This window comes from Prosopis cineraria, unplaced genomic scaffold (genome assembly GCF_029017545.1).
Source record: "Prosopis cineraria cultivar Desert tree isolate PC_DT_omini unplaced genomic scaffold, ASM2901754v1 PC3, whole genome shotgun sequence".
Taxonomy (NCBI): domain Eukaryota; kingdom Viridiplantae; phylum Streptophyta; class Magnoliopsida; order Fabales; family Fabaceae; genus Prosopis; species Prosopis cineraria.
The window spans coordinates 37,322,972-37,343,906 of NW_026555334.1; the positions used below are offsets into that span (position 1 = coordinate 37,322,972).

Here is a 20,935-nt window from a genome sequence, read left to right on the forward strand (position 1 = left end):
TTTCAATGTAATATGTAATTATGTATATTCTTATATGTCAAGATATCAGAACTTTTTTGGTGATTGGGCTTAGGTTTTTTCATTGTCGTTTTCCTCTACTACGCCAAAAGAAAAAAGATTGATCCTGGACGCTGGTGGTGCCTTTCTTTCTTATCCATGCTGCGTTCTTCAGCTCCTATCTCACGGACTCACGGTCACGGCCCAGCCCCCTCACGCGATTGAATAATCTCTGCCGCAACTGCCGCAGCTTTAAGTTACCTTTACACTGAGCTCAGTCTGTTGCAGCTTCTCCCTACTTGAATATGTTTTCCTTCACGAACGCCATTCCCAGACGAGCTCACAAAGAGCGTGCTCAACCGTAAGTTTACGAAATTCCCCGTTTGTCTTCCCTTACAAAATGGATTCGATAGCTCTTGGCTTGTTTGGATTTGTGGGTTTGTTTGCAATTTTATCTGGTCCTCGAGGAAAAAAATTGACCACCTTGAAAAGCACAAAAACTATGTCGTCCGTGCAAAAGCATTCCACAAGAAAGAGGAGACTTTACAGGTACAATCTGCGAAACAGTTTTTTTGTTCAAGTTCTGATTTTGCATGACTGGTCTAACTGCGTTGATGCTTATCTTTGTGGTAAGGGAAAGAGACTAGAAATAGAATGAACATGAAGATAGAGAGAAAATAATAATTTTGGAAATTTGTTAACATGACTTGACCTTCGTGATACAGTCCAGATTAGATATAGATGTGCAGGCATCTAGGCGCCCGTCATAGCTAGCTACTTTCTTAATAATTCTTGTATTATAAGGGTCAGTTACTTCAAGTCACTCGCTCCTTCTAATCTCTATGCAAACCAAACTCAATTACTAACTACTTATGCCTAACAATAACCTCTACCTCCTCCGAAAAACACTTGACCTCGAGTGGCTATCACTAGAACAAAAATTAGTGTGTATTCATTGAAAATCATAAAACTGGAGCCATATAGCATCTTCAACAACTTCCTTCTGTATCAGAACAGCATAGGAAGTTCAGTAAAGCAAACAGCCCCTATCATATTGATTTTAGCCATTGTATTTTAAAAGCCTTCTCAGACTCGTGTAAAGGAATAAGAAACGCTTCTCTTCTAATTTCCCTTCCTTGCAACTTCCTTTTGAACCTCTTGCCAACACCTTGAATGATCAATTTAGACCCTGTTTGGTTCACTAGAATTTTAAGGATGGGGATGGAAATGGAATTGAAATCCACGTCTTTGCATGTTTGGTATGGTTGAATTAGGCTTCTATATGGAAATCAATTCCTTCAAGATTGATGGAATTGGCTTCCATGAGGGGGACCGTGGAATTTTCACATCTATATGGAAGTGATATCTGGATCACCATTATGCCACCATTAGTAATATTTTTAGACTATTTTGTCCCTTTCCTTTTGAAACCCAAAACAAGATCCCCTTCTCCTCCCATTACCTTCTTCATTCTTTTCTTCTTCAATGAGGCAATGACCAGATGAATGATAGTGAGGGGGCCTCCTCCAGCAACGATGATGATGGTCTCCTCCGGCAATGGTAATGGTGGCTTCTAGTGACAACAAAGTTTCTCCGTCTTCCTCCCCTTCTTCTCCGATGATTAGGTGAATGATGGTGAGGTGGCCTCCTCCAGCAACAACAATGGCAACGGCGGTCTCTGATCTAGTAATTCCTTTGACGGCCAACCCTTGGACCAATCACGATGATAGTCTTGTTCCTCCTTTGATTTCGATTTCAATTTCGAGTAAAGGGTTCGATTTCGATTTCTGCCCCTTGGTGTTTGGAAGTGGATGATGGTTCTGAACGATTAATTATTGTTCCCTACCCTGTGATCTCGATGGTGGTTCTCTGGAAGGTTGGTTGTTGTTCTGATGGTAGCGGAGACTGGAAGATTGATGGCGGTGATTTCCAGTTGTGGATGATGGTGGTTCCGATGAAGAGGGGCTATTGTTTTGAGTTCAATATTTTTTTCTTATTTCCATGGTTGTACCAAACGTATTTTTATACTTCATATCCATTTCCAATTTCATATTCATCTCCATGTCTATATCTATTTCCATTTTCATAAAAATCATTTCCATTGTACCAAATGGCCCTTGTTTTTGTCAGCTTGACCATTTCAGAGTGTAGAGAATCATGAGTTTATCTAGTGTGGTCAAAAGCACTTGTGAGGCACTAAAGAGGTCCACCTCTGATGATGTGCAGGGCGCCACCTTCAGTTTGACTCCAAAAGGTGAGCACCTTTTCCACTTCTTCCCCTATGAAAAAATAGGAATAATGGAAATAGAAAGAATAGGAAAATTGTCTGAGAATTAGAATTTAACAATTGTGATTACTAATAATCACCATAGCTGCCTTCTTACTCCCTTGTAAGATTTAGTTTGATGAGAATCTTGTTAAGTCGGTCATTAGCAGCAATAATGGACTTAACTAGCTTCAGTTACTAACTACTTATGCTTAATGATTTTTCTATGTTTGCCCTACAGAAACTTAAGGATAAAGCAGAATTCAGGATCCCAGATGAGTTTTATTTCGAAATAATCAGAACAAAAGTGGTTGATAGAGTTCATAGACCCGAGTAGGATATAGCTCACTTTATGATTGTTCTATAGCTTTTTTCAGTAACTTGTTCCGAATTAGTTAGTGAGTCGAATTAACTTGATAGCTTTTTTTTCCTGTAGGAGGGAAGCGGATAAATATACCCAAGCAGAACTTATGTTGATGAAGACCCAAGATAAAGGATATGTTCTTCAAAAAGTTAGGAGCGAGAAAAAGGCAGATCAATGTGGTGGAATGTTTTCGTGTTATTAAGAATTTGATTGGAATTGTCATGGTCATGGGGGCTTAATTATGAATTTTTGCATGCAGAAAGTTGAAAAGCTAACTGCTTCACTACACTTTTGTTGATAACCAACGGTCAGCGCATGTTTACCTTACTGAGGACAGGTATGAGCTCCCATTCACTGGTGGAGCCAGAACCTTGCATCAGGATGCGAATTAATTTTAAATATAGTGATTCAAAAAAAAAATTATTTAATATTTTTTAATATAATCATATATTTTATAATTGTCCCCTACTTATTATTAAATACTATTAAAAATATTTCCTTCCATATAAGTCACTAATTTATGATATTATTTATATATAAAAATATATAATAATTAACCAGAGATTTAAAAAAATTAAATAAATAAGTATGTTCTTTTCTAAAGATTATATTAGAGTTTTGGATTTAGTGAATTCATAACTAAACTTCATTTAAAACATTTACAAAAAAAAGGGCCTAAATTTCAAAAGGTTCAAAATTTTGTTACCGGTGAAGGTAAAATTGTAAAATCTTTATTACTCATTTATAATTTTCTCCAGGTTGAGAGGGTGTATATGCCCCCTTTAAGTGTATGTGGCTCCCCCCAGTGCTCCCATTTCAATAACAAGCACGCATAGCTGGACAAGTGTCTTTTATCTTTATTTATTGGGTTTAATATTTGTTCCGTTCAGTTATACGTGTTTCAAGAGCATTGTCTCTTATGTTTTACTGACTTTTGATATTGAATGGAAGCTCCTTGTAAATTTTATGAAAAATTCCTTATTTCTTAGTTTTTCTGTTAACTCGATCTTTTCTTTTCTTCCTTATTGTAGCCTGATAACCCAATCCAAGTTTAGCTCAATGCATTTTACTTGATTTAAGAGTAGGCAATATCATTGATTAACGTAACTGTTAGGAATTTGAAACTATTGACCACTCTAGCCTAGAGACTTGTATGCATTTTTGAGATTCATATTGTTTCCTTATAAACTAAGAGGTGGGGAATTGCTTGTATTTGAGATTTGTGTTCGGTAAGACAGATATATTGGCCAACTGGGGAATAGAAAATTAGTTTAAAGTTGTTTTAAAGTCTATTTCCATTATCCACATTAAACTCTTCATGTTATAACGGGAAAGAAAAGAGCAAGAGAACCTTCAGTGTAATCTAAAACATAAGATTTTGGAAAGGTCTATGCCTTGTCACACGAAAAAAAGGAGGTTTACTATCTTTGTTCTTTTTATCAGGTTTTATTAATTTTTAATAATTATGATTAAGGGAAGTCTTTATTTGGGTCTGTATGATTGCAGGTGTATATTCGTTATTTACATTTATTATTAAATTGTATGGATCCTTTTTTGTCATCTATTTTCCATATTTATATAGGCTAGAAGCTATAGAGATGAAGTCACAAATTAAGGGAAGGAAGAATCTTGAGTCAAATGACGTTCCTGATGAGAGGTACCACTGTACAAAAAGTGGAAAATAAGATTTATTGACTTGGAAAATAAGATTTATTGAGTCAAATTTTTCTTTTTTCTTTCAATTCCTTTTTGTTTTTTTTTTAAATTTTATTGACATGATTTGTTGCTATTAGAGTAATCAGTAATAGTAATGTCTTTTTTTTTTTTTTTTTAATGTTCAGGCGAACCGCTGCCCTTTAGAGGGAGTTGGAAGAAAGGAAGAAAAGGCTGAGTCAACTGGAGAGAATCTACAATGATATGGTCATGCAGAAGGAGCTCCAGGTATTTTCCATTTTGTTATATTTTATTCTGAATTTGTTTTTGTTTCTATCCCTATTATGCTTAAAGAACATTTTTTTTTTTTTTTAACAGAAAAAGGGTCGGAAACGGAAGCTACATGAAGAGGAGATTGCCTATCCAACATCAGGACCGGTGTACAAGTGGCGATTTGAGAGAAAACGATAATAATTATTAGTGCTTCGGCCTAACTCCCCTCCTCCTCCTTCTTTTTTAACTTTATAAAGTGTTTTTTTTAATCCTTTAACTATTAGTTTTATCTTAATAAATGTTTACATTACATTTTTAAATATTGATAAAATATTTTTAAATATTAACATATTAAGTTTAATTATTTTCAAAATGACAATGATTGATATAAAAAATAATCATTTAAAGCTAATAATATTAAGGTTAAAGAATTAAAAAGATATTTTATAAAATTAAAAAATTAAATGAAAATTTTATATAATTTTAAAGGATTAAAAGTATATTTTAACCTAATAAAATATGTTTAAAAAAAACAATTTGTATGCACTCTTCATGGCTTGGCTCGTGCGATGAATTGATGATGATTAGTTCAAACACCACATTAATTTCAGTTAACTAAATGATATATATATATATATATATATATTACAACAATTGACATTTTAAATATTGTAGTTAAATGTTAAACTATGCGGATTTAAACCTTGCATTTTTTCCTTTTCATTAAAGGGCAAGACTTGTATAGTTAACTTTAAATACTTAATATGTTTTATGATTTTTATCCATTCAAAATAACACATGTAGACTTTAAGGTGTTTAATAATATAAATAATAAGAATTTATTATAATATAAATAATTTATAAGATATATATATATATATATATTGTTTTAGCTGAAAATAAATATATTATATATAGAATTAAGTATATAAGTTCAGTTTAAGAACACCACAGCCCAACCCCAAGCTTCTGATTATCTTCGTACCGGTCAGCGTAATCACTTCCGTCACTTTTCGATCAAGGAGCATTGTCAATCAATCATAATCTAACGAGAAACCAGTAAGTTGATTCCATAAACAGATGGTCAGTCAATAAATCCCGAGTACTGGAAGCTACATGAATTTAAACTAGATGAGACCAAAAAAATTACCCCCTAAACTTCATGAGAGAAAAAGGAACACAGCTAAAAGTAGATCGTTTCTGCGAAAATCTGCATCACTCATCCATCTCCCATGATGGCCTACTCTCGTTTGCAATATCCTTCTTGATAAATGCTTCGATGGGTTTCATGATGAATATATACTGATCACAGGCGGATCAAAAGAAGAGTTTATTAATCTATCTGTCAATATTCAATATACAGAGAAAACTAGAAAAGCCCCTAAATTCAAAATGCTTACTTGCAGCACAAAAATGAGTGGGATCCACAACTTTCCTCTCTGATTTGGATTTGGCCCATCAATCAACTTCTGGTCAACATGAATTGACTCACTTCCGTTCAATGCAACTTCTGTGATTGTTTGGACTAATTGAGGAATCCAGGCAGTTCCATTTGGAAGCACCTGTCACCATGAAAAGCGCCCACCCTCGATCAATTACAATACAACCCATGCTCAGATCAATGAGGTGGAAGAGGATACAAGGAAGCATCATGAGATAAATGTCTAACCTTTTCATCACTCTCATTCTTCTTGCATCTCCCACTGTTCTCAACCAACGCAACAGGAATGGTAGAATCCTTCAAGGTTGAAAAGGAGAAATCCAAAGGTGAATTTCTCAATAATTAAAACGCGCAAGTAAGCAGGTAGAATTTTGATTTTTAAAATCTCTCCTCGAGAATCCATACATTTTGCACCAGCCAAATACACCACGACAGCATACATAGCCCAGTACCAGAAAGCTTTTTCCTTTAACTTAGAAACCGCACCAAAATGTGAAGGCATACCTGTACAACTTAGCCCAGTGTCTATCATTAAAACCCAAGCAAACAGATTTTTAGATGAAGGGGTGCCCTTGAGTAATACAAAATCAACGTAAGGGAAGGCCAACGTTTGCCTTTGCCATTAAAAGCTCAGTTTCAAAAACGGGGATAATTTAACTTCAGATGTCCTTAAACCAATTGAAATTGTACCACGTATAAACACACGTGATTTAGAGGACCAGATTGCAGAACTTAAATCCTGAAATGCAGCAACATACCTGAGAGACATCTTTCTTTATCCGGGAACCCAATTTAACAACTTTCAAGAGAGCCTCTGATCTTCTGGATGAGAATTCATCATAAGGCAGTTCATCTGGTGGTGAAAACTGAGCATGTGTGAGTGCTATTATTGCTTTCTTCCATATTCCTTTGCCAAAACTATCTGTGATAGCCTTGGATACCAACTTATCCAAGTTATCCACTCTATACGCATCCAAACGGTCCACATAAAGCAGCACATCGATGGTCTTGTTCAAAAGGAAACTACTCACGCAAACCCATATCCAATGTAAAGAAACTGAAGTGTGTGAGGAGAAAGGACCTTATATAATTCCAATTAAACCATAAATATACTTTACAAGTGATGCGACATAAATATGCTTCACATGACATACCTTTTTATGATGTCCAGTGCCATAATATTGATGTATCCACCTTCTATGAGACCAGGAGTGTCAATAATGTTTAATGTAAATCCTGCTCTTGATCGTGATACCATCACAGGTCTTGGTCCTTCCGACTTGTCAAGAATGAAACAATTTACTTTACTGATACGTAAATAGACAAGAAGCTACAAAGACTGAGTATAAATAGGAGGAAACCAACTAATTTAATACCTGAAAAGGACTAATAGAAACGACTTTTTCGCCAATGATGGAGTTCACTATTGAAGATTTTCCAACACCACCTTTTCCCATCACAAGTATGGTCAAAGTGTTCACATTCTACAATCACGCAAGAAGTTCAAATAAAAGAAAGAAACTTCTTACAAACAAAAGAAATTATAAAGCATAATCAAACAACCGCGGACAGTTGTGCATTCTTGAAATATAACGCATATGCACGAGTTATTGTCTTGAAGAGTGCATGAATTTGAAGGAAAAATAAAAACCTCCTGTTTAAGTTTTCCCAGCAATTCAAGTAACTTTGTCTGCGTAGCTGGCGCAAATGTACTGATTCCTGCCCACTCACGGATTGCTTGAGATCCCATTCTCCTAACAAAAGAAACAAAAACAGAAATCCAGTATATTTTCAAATTCCCTCCAACAAACTCCGGTCAATATGCTAATAAACAGGAAGCCAGAAACCCAAACAAAATAATCAATGTATATTAACCATGTTATCCATGAAAATTTAAAAAAAAAAATGTAAACCAAGTGCAACAAAGAAATTAACGACTTGTCACTTTCCCTCAATCCCCGCTCACTGAGTGACCCGAAGCACCACTTCAACGGACAAATACTAAACATTTGCATTGAAGGCTGTAAAACTAACTATATATATATATATATATATAATCAATACAAGTAATCCGCATGAAGAGGTCAATTTCGGTCGAAAACCGAGAAAACTACAAAAGACCCCCCAAAAATAGTGTTATCCGCAAATGCGTTTAAAATGAAAGCATGAGTTCAAAAAACTTGAGCAAGAATGGAAGGGAAATGAATTACCTGAGCAGGCTTGTTTCCTGACGATAGTCGCTGAGAGAGAATCTTGCACTTCTGCAAGCGCCCTTATCGGTTTATCCGTTAATTCTCTGCCTCGATGGAAGCCGGTTTGTTATTTAATTGATTGTTTGCTTAAAAGGCTTTTGGTTTGTTTTTCAACTTGGGTCTTGGGCCCTTCCGGTTACCAGAAAAGAGGCTCTTGATTCGTGGCCCGAAGTTCAGTTGAAAAATCCCACAAATTACATTTAAAAAAAAATCAAAACTATGTTTTTGTGAAAATATTTTTTGTTTTCTTTTTCAGTCACGCTGAAAAACTTGGAATATCTATCATCCTCGGTGATGAAATGATAAATACCATAAATTCTATGGAGAAATTCTTTTTTCAAGACATGAAATTTTAAAATATTTCTTAACAGTTTTCAACTTTATAAAGATTAAATGTGTGAGAAATAAAAAAATTTTATTGAACAATCGTATCTCAATCTCAAATTACAAAATTTACGTACCTTTTTACTCGTCACCTATTCTTTCTTGAATTATAGCTTATTTCTGATTTTAGTTGGGGAGAATGAAAAATAAATTTCTTTAAAATAGAAAAATAAAATGTGTCTCACGAAATGTAATAATAACAGTAAGGTTTTAAAGAACTTTTTTAAAATTAAATTTTTGTATAAAAATACATTATTATTCCTCTAAAATTAATTTTATATAATTCACAAGTTTGGTATAAATATTCATAAGTTTGATTTCACCAATAACTAAAATAATTTAGAAAATCATAATTTTTTATTAGTAATTTTCTTTAATGAGCAAAATACTGCTAATTTTATATGATTTATAAATTTCATATAAGTATTTGCAAGTTTGTTTTATTGGTGATTAAAATGATTTAAAAAATCACAAATTTCTATCATCAAAATTCAATTAATTTTATATCGTTTATAAATTTGATACAAGTATTTGCAAGTTTAATTCTACCAATAACTAAAACAATTTAAAAATATCAGAACTTTCTAAATTATAGAAGGGCATTAAAATAATTTTATAAATAAATTTAATATCAAAAAAATTCTTTGAGATCTCACTGTAATTATAATATTTCATGAATCAAATTATCACAAGAATTTTTCTGCCCTTTTTCCTTTTAATTAAGATGACTGAAAAGTTTAATCCAGTAGGTGGCGTGCAAGGCACCGGTTAAGATAGCAAGTTATGGAAGGCGCTAAATTTAGCCTGGCCGGACACACGATATATGGGGCTGGTGAGGTCACTGGAACCTAGTTGTCAGACCAGGCGAACGCCACGCCATCTCCTCAAGCCGAGTAACCATGTCGCTAACGACAAAGTACAGCAGATAAACACAGCTCAGAAACTTGAGACTGATCATCATGAAGCAGAAAGATGAGAGCCCAAACAGAATGGGATAGCACAACAATGATGGCGACCCCTGGGAGGATCGTGTACATCAATGGCTCCCCTTATTACGATAATCCTTATCCCTACCAGATGCGACCTAGCTCTTCTCTTGCCGCTTTCATACAGTTCCTTCACAAGCCTCATTCTGTTCCCTTGGTTTGCATCTTCTTCCTCTTCATCACTTGGCTCGTCATCCGATTGCATCACGCTGCCGATCGCGCTCCTGATTTCGAATGGAGTTCCGAGGACGATCTGAAGGCCAATTTAGTCAGGTTCAGCTCTGGCATTGCTTCCCAGATTGCCAAAGACAGTCGTGGCTGGTTGCTCCATCCCGTTTCTCTCGCTCCATCTTCTGGCATTTCAGGTTTGTGCATGCATGACTCTTCTGTAATATTGGTATAGAAAAGAAAGTACGTACATTTTGTGGAGGAATGAAGAATATGCTTTTCCACAGGAGGAGCTGTCTCTTGTGCTTCGGTTTCTGTTGGGGAAATACGACCCGGCAGGTTGAGAGGAAATCACAGACACCACGATCGCAACGAGACGCTTCTCTTTTGGGGTGCTACAACAAAATTTAGGGTAAGATGTATCCTAGCTACATTTCACTTTAATGTATATTTTTGAAATAAAAAATAATATATATATACTGTGGGTCAATCAATACGGGTACAAGCTGAATGTCTCTCAATATACTGTGTGCATGTATAAAATTTTTGAAGCGGTTCTCTTTGATCACTGCTAATTCTTGTATCAATTTCTCATTAAAAATGATCAGCAAACTGAATGCGCAGTTGGAGAACAAGAAGGTGGGTGAGAAGGGGTACGCTCAAGTGATCGTTGGTGGAGATGAAATTGCTATTGCTGCGAGTCCAAGTGGTTCAGCCCACGCCCTGGTGAACATTGATCATATTCGGAGCACTTTCTTCATACGATGCCAAGATAACGTGACTGATCAGCATAATAGTTCAAGTACAGACGTTAATGTTTGGAAAGATCTTTAAGGCGCTCTTGATCCAATCTGAAATTTGCTTGGTCCCAGGATCATCACCAGGTAGACCGAAGTCTTTTCCCTGGGAAAATGGAAACGAAGGAATTGAGTGGATAGAAAATGGATCAGTGGCTAAAAAGAAATGAAAACCTAGTTGTATACTTAGATTTCATTGTTTCAGTTCTGATTAATTTCAATTTTCATGTTATATATCATATATTTTGTCATATTAAATATTGGCTCTTCAGAATAAGAATATTAATGCAGATCAGTCTCGGGCGGAACCAGGGCACGGACAGTTTCCCCGTAAGTTTTTTTTTTTTTTGGGGGGGGGGGTTATAGAAAAACATTATGTATAATATATTGTTAGCTTTTTATTTTTAAATAAATATTTCATTAAAATAATCTTATAATGTAAACAAAGTATAAGATAAAAATATTTTAAACCAAAATGAATAACTAATATTAATTTTGAACCAATAGTAAAAATATATAAAATTTGTTTCTATTTAATATACTACTCTCTCCGCTAAAAAATGTAAGACATTTTTTAAAAAGTTGGATGTTCAAAAATACAAGACATTTTTAATCTTTTAAGATGTAATCATTGTTTTTTTTTTCAAAAGTGCCCCTATTAATGATAACTTTATATTTATTGTAAGGTATTTAATAAGAGTAAATATAAAAAAATATGATTAATTAAAAATAGATAATTATTTTATTAAGAGTGAATTTAATTAAAAATATCTTATATTTTTTTAACAAAGAAAGTAAAGCAATAGCCAAAAAAATATATACATGAACATATATGCGTGTCAGTATTACTGTATTAGCATTGTGTGAGTTGCTGTGGGGAGGTTTTCTTTAATCGAAATTATGCCCAAAAGCATCATTTCTCATTAGGCCATCACCCTCAAATAGTCCCCTAGTAATATTCAAGGGGTGGACATACACTTGGTTTCGCCCAGCATAACTCTTAATTCATTCCAGTGATGGAATAATTATGTGATTAGATGAGAAAAAAGTTGTCATAATAGTGTAAATTGGGGATCATAATTTTTTAAAAATATAGTCTTTATCATATTAAAAGTTATGCTATTTAATTGGGCTTGATTTAAATAAGAGTATATGTTATTCTCATAATTAGTGTGAATAAAATATAATTAAAATGATCAATTAATATTGTCTTATAAGCTAAGTTTAAAATAATAATTTATAAATAGAGACCATTTTTTAAAAAAAAATACTTGTATGAATATTATAATTATACAGATTTTATCTGGTTTGTTTTAACATCATGTATTTGATGCGAAATCGTGAGGGTTTTTTTTTTAAAACCTTTTGTAAAATCATAATTTACTTCTAACTCCTGAGAAATATCAGTCAAATGTCGCATTTTGTTGGTAGTTTGTCGTGAAGTTGAGGCCTTGAGGAAGCCCTCCACTGTACAAATTTAATGTTTTTTTATTTTTATTTCTAAAAAATAAAAAAATTATATAAATTGTAAAAAAATTAAAAATTTAGTTTTTAGTATGAACAGTGAAGATTTAACATGAATAGATATACAATTTTTTTATTTTAATAAATTTAAAATAAAAATAAATACATAAAATATAGATTATAACAATTCAAATCTACACCTCCCATAAAGGGTGCAGAGGAGGATTTCCCTCAGCGAAGAAAAACCAACTCCGTATATAGTGTGGGCTTCTACTTTTGAAGAGGTTTTATTACATTACTAACCGACAACATAGGATTTAATCTTATTTGTAAATGATGAGGTGGGGTGATTAATGATTCTTTAAAAATCCAACCTTTTGTTTGATCATATGGAATTTTAGGAAAAAATATATTTATTTACAGTTTATGAACATCAGAGTTTTATAAATTATGAATCTTGGCACTTGTTATCAGAACTCTAAGATTTTATTTTTAGTCACGTTAATTAAAAATATGTAAAACGTCTATTCACACTTCATGAGATCATCAAAACTCTGAGGATCGATCAAGAATAATAGAATAAAACTACGTAGAGTTCGTACGTTATATTATAATTTTAAAAAAAATATTTAAAAAAAAAAAGGTATATAAACGACACGAAGGAGCCACCTGAACTCCTCATGTACGCTACCCAAACAAAGCCCTTCCAGGTCCCTATCATGAAAATTTCCGACAATATGCTGTTGAAATTTCTAGGAGAAAGACGGCGAAGAAAGTCACGGACAGATAAATAATATAAAATGTAAATGTATGTTTTATTTACATAGCAACACCGGAAACACAAGGTGTGTTTGAATTTCAATTAGAAAAAATTAATTATTAAAATGTGATGATATTTGAATAAATTTTTAGAAATTAATTTTGATGAATTGAATATGTTTGGATGATTTGTTGAGAATCAATTTTGAATGTGTAAATAAATGATATAAAGAAAATGAGCCAAATGAAGTTTTGCAAATGAAAAAATTTCAAATTTTTTAAATAAGTTTTTCAAATCAAATGGAGTTTTGTAAAATGAGGGTGTTTGGATAAATTTTTACAAAATCATAATTTTAATCTCAAAATTAATTCTCAATAAATATCCAAACAATTACGTAATCTTAACTATCAACTAGAAATTTTGGTTGGGACTGAACATTATCTGGACACTGACTGTGTGTTTTTATCATATATAAAGATAAAAACAAATTATAATATTTAATAATATATCATCAATATTTAATAAAATGTTAATAATAATATTTTGACATGACTTGACATAGGAGAGATTCTCTCTATTTTTTTCTCTCCATTTTTTTAATCTTTACTGTTTAAATTATTTTATTAAATAAATTTTTTAAATAATAAAATTAATGAATGGTGAGGATATGAAAATGGAGAGGATAAGAGTGGGGAAACTCCAAATCCAACTTGACACCCCCTAGAGCCTTGACAAGGAGCGACCAGGTCGGAGGTGGCAGACAACGTGGGCCTAGGTGCTCACCTCTCCGCGTTCAAGCCGTGTAACGAATGAACATCTTCATTAGGCGTTTAGAGAATTTCGTCCAAAAAGAAAAAAAGAAAAAGATGTTAGAGAACAAATATCAATGATATAATAAAATATAAAAAAATATATAAAATGGCAATAGAAATTAAAAAGCATGACGTAGGCCTAGCGGGTAGGGACCATATATTTATATTTCGGATTTTTGCCGAAAGCGACAATAGATGTCAGTGTGTCACAAAGTCGTACCGTCGGGTGGCCTTTCAAAGGGAATTGGTTATATTATTTATAGTATGGTTTGTCAAAATTTTAAATTATGGGATTAGTTATTAAAAGGCCATTGGGTTCAACCTATTGATTATTGTAGCCATGCAATGGTAATCTTTATCCCATTGCAAATGTTGTCTTTTTTTCAAAAAATAAAACCAAGTGGACAGATATATACATTAAAGTGAAAGAAAAAGAAAAATTAAATAACTGCAGTAGCTATGGGGAAATAAAATAAATTAAAATCATCTAACGACCATGCAGAACTGTACCAAGCAATTGTCTTATTATTGAACAGAAGAAATAGAGCAGCTATGAGTGCTAGGTAAAGTTATAGCTAGTAATTGGGACAAATCTGAATAAGTTTGAAAAATTTATGTTTCATATCAAATATATTAAATGAAAGTTTATCATTGAGAACTGAATTGATATATTAAAAATATCTGGATGAATTTAAAAATTATGAAAGACATTATCTACATATTGTTACAAAACAACACGTTCTTCACATACATTAATAATTTAAATAACTAAAAATAATATGAATATATATACAAGAGAGGTTTCCATCCACTTTATTGTACATATTGGACTTTGTCGTATTTTAATTTTTTAAAATTATTTTTAATCAGTAAAAAATTTGAAATCCCTCTCATGTTCTAGACGGGGCATATTCTAGTTATTTACAGATAATTAAAAAATTTATATTATTATGATTTAAAGTATATTCTTATCAATTTCCACTGGCCAAAAAAAATATTCCTATATTTAACCATGTTTCAGTGCAGCTATAAGGTGTATTCAGGCCAGAAAAGGGGGTGGGGGGCGAAGATAAGGGGAACAGGAAATCAGGTGCGGTCAGTTTCACGTTACAGAAGAGGTGCCTCCATTTCCCTTTCCTTTATTTTCCTTCATTTCTCTCTCGTTACTTTTGAATCAAAAATTTAATAGTTCAGATTGAAATTTTAATAAAATTATTATTTTATTTTATAAAAAGATATATAAATAAATTTAAAACTATAATATTTTATTTATATATTTTATATAAAATTAAAATAAAAATTTTTAAAAAAATTAAATCTAAACCATTAAAAAGGTTTAATCCAAAGGTGATGGGAGAAAAATGAAAGGAAATGAAAGAAAGGAAAATGAAAGACACCCTCTTTCCTTCATATTCACTTTGCAATAATAAGTGTAACACTTTAAAATTTTTGACCAGTTTTTCTTCAATAAAATGGTAATTGGTTAAAACTCGAATTTATAAACACTTACTCTAATAGAAAATAGTTTATAATGATAGAAATAATAAAATATTTATTATAATAAAAAGAATAACATATATTATTTCAAAACTCTACTAGGCGCAATGCCGTGTGAAATGTTTTGAAGCTTAAAGCAAAATTATTTAAAAGATTTAATTTTTTATTATTTTTTAGCTTTTTGAGCAGCAAAATTAGATAACAAAATTTTGTAATCAAATAATTTTATTAGTTTACTTTCAATAGATAGTATGGTTAATTCAATTAATTTATTTTATAGCATGGTTGATATTAAATAAGTGGTGAGTAATTTTAATTTTAACAAGCTTCTTTTAATAGTAACAATAAATTTTTAATGGGAAGATGTAATTAACATTAATACTTAATAAAATAATAATAACAAGCTATACTTGGTATAAGCATTCAATGAATTCTTAATGAAAATGTATAATTAGTATTAACCTTTAACAAGAAAAATGATGACTTGTTATATAGGGTATAAGTAAACATTTTGTTAGGCTTAAGGCAATGGCCCTAATGGCATAATAGCTTATACTGTCTTACCATGGTAAAAAATAGTCAATGATAATAATTAAAAATCAAATTAACTTTAGAAAAACTTTACCATAATAGAAAAATATTTTTCATAATATTAAATTGATTTCTTAGGTCAACTATTATGATAGAAAATGATTTATCATGGTAGAAAAAATTTAAACATAATAATTTGAACCCATGTGATAATTTGGGGATGAACTAAATTAATTAAAAGTGTACCAAGTGGACAAAATGGAATCCCATTTAAAAATGAGGATTTGAAATTCAAATTAAAGATATAAATCATAAATAATAATAATAATAATGATGATAATAATAATATAAAGCATGGTTTTTTAAGGTTAAATTGTCTAAAAATAAGTTTATATAATGATCAAAATGTCAAAAAGAACATTTTTGAAAACAAAAGTATGAATTAGAGCATTTTTGTAAATTTTGCATCATCCACCATAGTAGAATAGACGAAAAAACTCTCCCTCAAGAGGACCATGCTCCACAATGCAATGCACCTTATCAGCATTATAACATAATAAATAATAATTAAAAACCTTAAACATAAATAACTTTTAGCAAATACATCCAAATTGAATAATTAAAGTGTCCATATATGAAATCTAGCAAATAGCTTGTTTTGGTTCAAAAATTACTCAATATGAAAATTTTATCCACAAAAACTCCTTAAGTTCATAAATACAACTTTCCAAATAATTAACTTCTCTAGACTAACACTAAAGCTACAAATTAATGTGTGAACAACTTGATCACATTATAAACACCTCTAACAACATTTTCCAACTCAACAATCAATTGTGCAAATTAAATTCCTACAATCGAGTCACAGTCACTAAAAATAATAAAATCAAATAATTAATATAAATTGTCATAAAAGCATTATCATACCCAAATCATACTTTAGTCATGACAACTAAGACCATGAGAGTTAAAAACAAGTCTCATGGCTAACTTATGCAAGTTTAATTAAAAGTAAGAAGCCACAAAGCTTGATTGCACAAAACAAGACCTATGGTTGGCAAGATATGCATTAAAATTCATAAAAAGGCCAATAGGCAAAAGTGTTGATCATGCACATTACACTATTCCTTAGATGCTTCTCTAACTGAATCATTCCTTAAAAAATTGTTAATCACAAGAAATGAGACATAAAGGTTCTAGTAACCAATACTAGTATGTCATGATGCATGCAATGCAATTAATTATGTGATTGTTAAGTGGAATACAAAACATATTCCCAAACAAATCAAACAAAAATATATGGCTAACATCTCCTCATTTCTCTGAGACCAAAGTTCACACCCAACACTTAACTTACTCGATCATAAGTAAACTAGTTCAAACTATAAGCCGCTCATTAATCAAACGAGGGCACACCACATGGCACCCAAACAAAGCCCAAACAATAAATTCCCAACATCATTTTTCAAACCTTGACAAGTCATGCAGACAAATTTCTAAATAATGATAAGTCTAAACAAGTTGAATCATGCTTCCAAACAATTGTTTTCATACTAACATAATCATATATAATTTCATCCCACTTGGCAATACCTATCTCCAAACAAATAACATACATTTCTAAACATAATATTTTCAAGTAACATTTATTTTCAATAAATCACGCATAATCAATCACAAAGAAAACACTACAGCACATTAGTAAATGTTACATTTACTCATTGTAAGTAAATTTTCCCAAACAAGCAATTTATCACTTCACACCATGCGAACATCACAATCTACATACAAGACAATGATAACTATTATTAATACATGTAACACCCTCATTAAAAAAAAATATTTTTCTTAAATCATTAACATTGAAAAAAACCTTTCAAGATAAAATATTAGGATTTCAAAAATACAAACAAATGGGTTTAAAACAGTCAAAGCCCAAATTATCTTCCTACAATTAGTCAAACAACGTAACAAACTATTTAAAAAATATTTTGATATTATATAAGGGCTCGGCCCACACTTTAACTATTATTTAATTTAAATTCTCAAAATGAAGTCAACTTAAATATAAATATATTTAAAAGCATAATCAAATTATTTAAAAATTATTCAAATCCAAGCAACTATTAAAATCCTCATAGGTCAAGGAAAAACAATAAATGACAAACGATATATGCCAAGCCATCAAATGAAGCTTACAGGCTCAATTCTTTGGTGCCTTCTTTTTTGCCTAATCAATATCCTTACTTGAAAAATGTAAAAGGTAACATGTGAGATCAATGTCTCAATAGTATATGAGAATTTTAAATATACTAGCAAACCAATGTAAAGTATCATTTCACAATATTTATTTACATGCATAATACTTTTGTTTCTCAAATAAGTTCACAAATCATGAAATATTATTTTCACAAATAAAAATATATTAAAAAATTATTCAAACAAGTGATGTCGTCACTAACCATCCCTCATGCCTCCCATCTACCTTATCTCGCTAGCCATAATCTAGTTTGAGGATACAACAGGCCAAAATGCATTGCCTGTAAGACTAAACTTTATTTCTTAAAGGAAGTATTCAATGTCCACAATTTCGAGCAAAAAAATAGAAAAGGTTTTGATAAGAAATGTCAACCATGAAATTCTTGATGGTGGCTTGCCATATGGCCAACTAATAACACAATTTTCAACACATCCATCATAATCATATCTTCTTTTATATTTCATGCAATTGTATCACATTACAAAATTCAAAACATACAAGCATGTTTGAAGAGAGTAAAACATATTTCTTATAAGATTTCAAATACTTAAGAGTATACTTGAAAGATTCGAGTAATTATAATTAACTATTTTCACAATACAATTCATTAAACAATATAAATTAGCATACTTAAAAAAAGGAAAAAATAATATATAAATTTAACTACAGCCAAGCATGCTAGACAACTTTAAAGATACATTTTCAGTCTGGAATAAATCAATAAGTTTCAAAAATAATCTATACATATAATAACATCACACAAGTTTTCTATAATAAAAAGAATAATTATTGTTATATCCTTTTAAGCTAAAATTATGCGTTATGTAACGTTCAAAGAGCCATGTACATAAACGCTAGTCTAATTTTTAGAAGCCTTGGAGTTAACCAAATAAATTTAAGATCCAACAGCCTCAAATAAAACTTCCGTGTATACCTCAAGCTCTCAAATTCGATCACTATCATTCACTTGCACAAGCCGTGCTTACTCTCTGGTCCTTTCCGAATTGGACGCCACGAAAAATAATAAAGTGATGGCAAGTTTAGTAGTTTTATAAGTCAGGTTGTGTGCATTTGGTTTTGCCGATGGGCAAGGGTTGTCATATATAATTATGCACACATAAAAATTATATTGTATTATCTTATATTATATATATTATTTTATATAATTTTAATAATATATCCACTTGTGCGTGTTCTGGTATAATTTCTTTTTATCTCATAATCTTGTATTTTGGTTTTATAAATTTTAAAACCATTTTATTATAATATTTATATCTAATTCTCCAAAATTCTCCCAAAAAATTTATGACTGAGTTCAATTTATATATTATGCCCACCTATGATTTTCTAATACGTAAATAATTTTATTATGATAAATTGAAACACTAGTTTAACTATTTACTCAATCCCAATCCCACAAAAAAGATATCTTTCTTCTTTTCTGAAAATTATATATTTAACACCTTTTAAGTAGATTATCTTTAATCACTAATTACAATGTAAATTTTAATTACTAAAAAATCCCATCCCCATGTTACTTAAATCTTAAAAATAAAAATTTTGATATCACAATAAAAGTGTTTAAATATTAATCATACTCTAGTCCTAGGGTTAGATTAATTAATCTCATAATCCTAATACACTCCCATCCACTTTAATTATCAAATTCAATCATTCTCATCCTTATTTTACCTCTTAAACATAAATTTAACCTTTAATCACTCTAACTGTTATTAATTATCTCTCGACAAGTGTAGGTTTTCAAATTTAAGCGATCCATTAACATAAATATCATTAAAACAACTAAAACCATGCTTATTTAGTCTTAAAACAATCATAAAATTCGGACCCAAGGGCTGGAACCTCTGTCCATCACAAGCCCGAGCATTTTTCCGAACCCAAACAAGCCAAAAGAGAGGATTAGAAGGTGGAGGAAAGATTGGATAAGTTACCTTAACTATTTGGAAGTTAAAATTCCAGCCTTAGTGATGAAGATCACCAACCATAGAAGAGCCACGAATTTTCGCATTAAACCACACTATTTTTCCTTCCTTCTGTTATGTGTCTTGACAGAATGATAAATTAATTTTTTTCGCCATAAGTTGTGATACATGATACATATTCAGCTATGCCACCAAAGCTCACAATGTTTGGCTCAATCCGCTCCAATACTCATTTTGGACCCAAATTAACCCTCATACATGATCATAGACCTAATTTTAATCATAACTAAGTGCCTAAATAATTAATCAACCTCAATAAACCTTAGTCACAATTTATTCCTCAATTGAAAACCTCAATTTTACAATAATGCTAATTTAAATTCTCAATTAAAAATTTAGAATGTTATAATTATCGTGGGCTATATAATGTAGAAACTGTAAACTCTTAGTCAATTGCTAATGCCTCTTGATTCTTTTTTGAGAGTCGGTAATTTAAGCTAAACCTGATGAAATTAGCTAAAAAAATCTTAAGATCAAGTTAAGAGTTTAAAATTTTTTTTTTATTGCCGATCACTTGAACAAGCTTGAAGAAATGCAAGCCAAGCCTACAGTAAATATTTTTCATTATTAATAAAATAAACATAAAATAAGCAAAAATTTGAAAATCATAATTTTTTAATGATAAAAATTAAAAGTGGCTAAAAAAATAAAATAAAAATTAATAATTTAAGTATTTAAGCTAACTCAAACAAGTTAAAAAATTCAAGATGTTAGTATCAAACTTAACTATATTTTTTTTTGTATAATCAAATATTTTAGACTTATTTAAAATAAGTTTAGCCCGAATAGCCAGGTGGACGACTAACTCTTTTCTCTCTTTTTAGTTAGTTTTTCATGCATTTTACTTTCATACCCATTACTATTTACTAGCAGTCTAGCACTTTTCAATTGTTCAGCGGGACATTTTTTTTTTGGGGGGGGGGGGCAACAGCAATTGATTGGGACTTGAGATACTATCCTCGAGCCTTATCTAATTAAGAAAAAAAAATATAAAAAAAGGTTATCGAGACATGTTTAATTTCCATTT

The 20,935-nt window shown here is 31.2% G+C and overlaps 2 protein-coding genes and 1 pseudogene across 2 annotated transcripts; 2 read left to right on the forward strand and 1 right to left on the reverse strand.

The window, feature by feature from the left end:
• Positions 1-83: 83 nt before the first annotated feature.
• LOC129306676 (probable U3 small nucleolar RNA-associated protein 11) lies at positions 84-4,863 on the forward strand (annotated as a pseudogene).
• Positions 4,864-5,599: 736 nt separating this feature from the next.
• Positions 5,600-8,319, reverse strand: LOC129306849 (translocase of chloroplast 34-like). Its single transcript, XM_054947612.1, has 8 exons — positions 8,205-8,319; positions 7,646-7,748; positions 7,371-7,478; positions 7,149-7,273; positions 6,753-7,017; positions 6,223-6,291; positions 5,954-6,115; positions 5,600-5,855 (listed from the first exon to the last, which is right to left on the reverse strand). The coding sequence occupies exons 2-8, from the start codon at positions 7,742-7,744 to the stop codon at positions 5,769-5,771; spliced, it is 915 nt and encodes a 304-aa protein (XP_054803587.1). The 5' UTR covers positions 7,745-7,748; positions 8,205-8,319; the 3' UTR covers positions 5,600-5,768.
• A 1,319-nt stretch (positions 8,320-9,638) lies between these two features.
• Positions 9,639-10,618, forward strand: LOC129305582 (uncharacterized). Its single transcript, XM_054945575.1, has 3 exons — positions 9,639-9,981; positions 10,072-10,196; positions 10,409-10,618. Exons 1-3 carry the CDS (start codon positions 9,639-9,641, stop codon positions 10,616-10,618), a joined length of 678 nt encoding a protein of 225 aa, XP_054801550.1.
• The last annotated feature ends 10,317 nt before the right edge of the window (positions 10,619-20,935 follow it).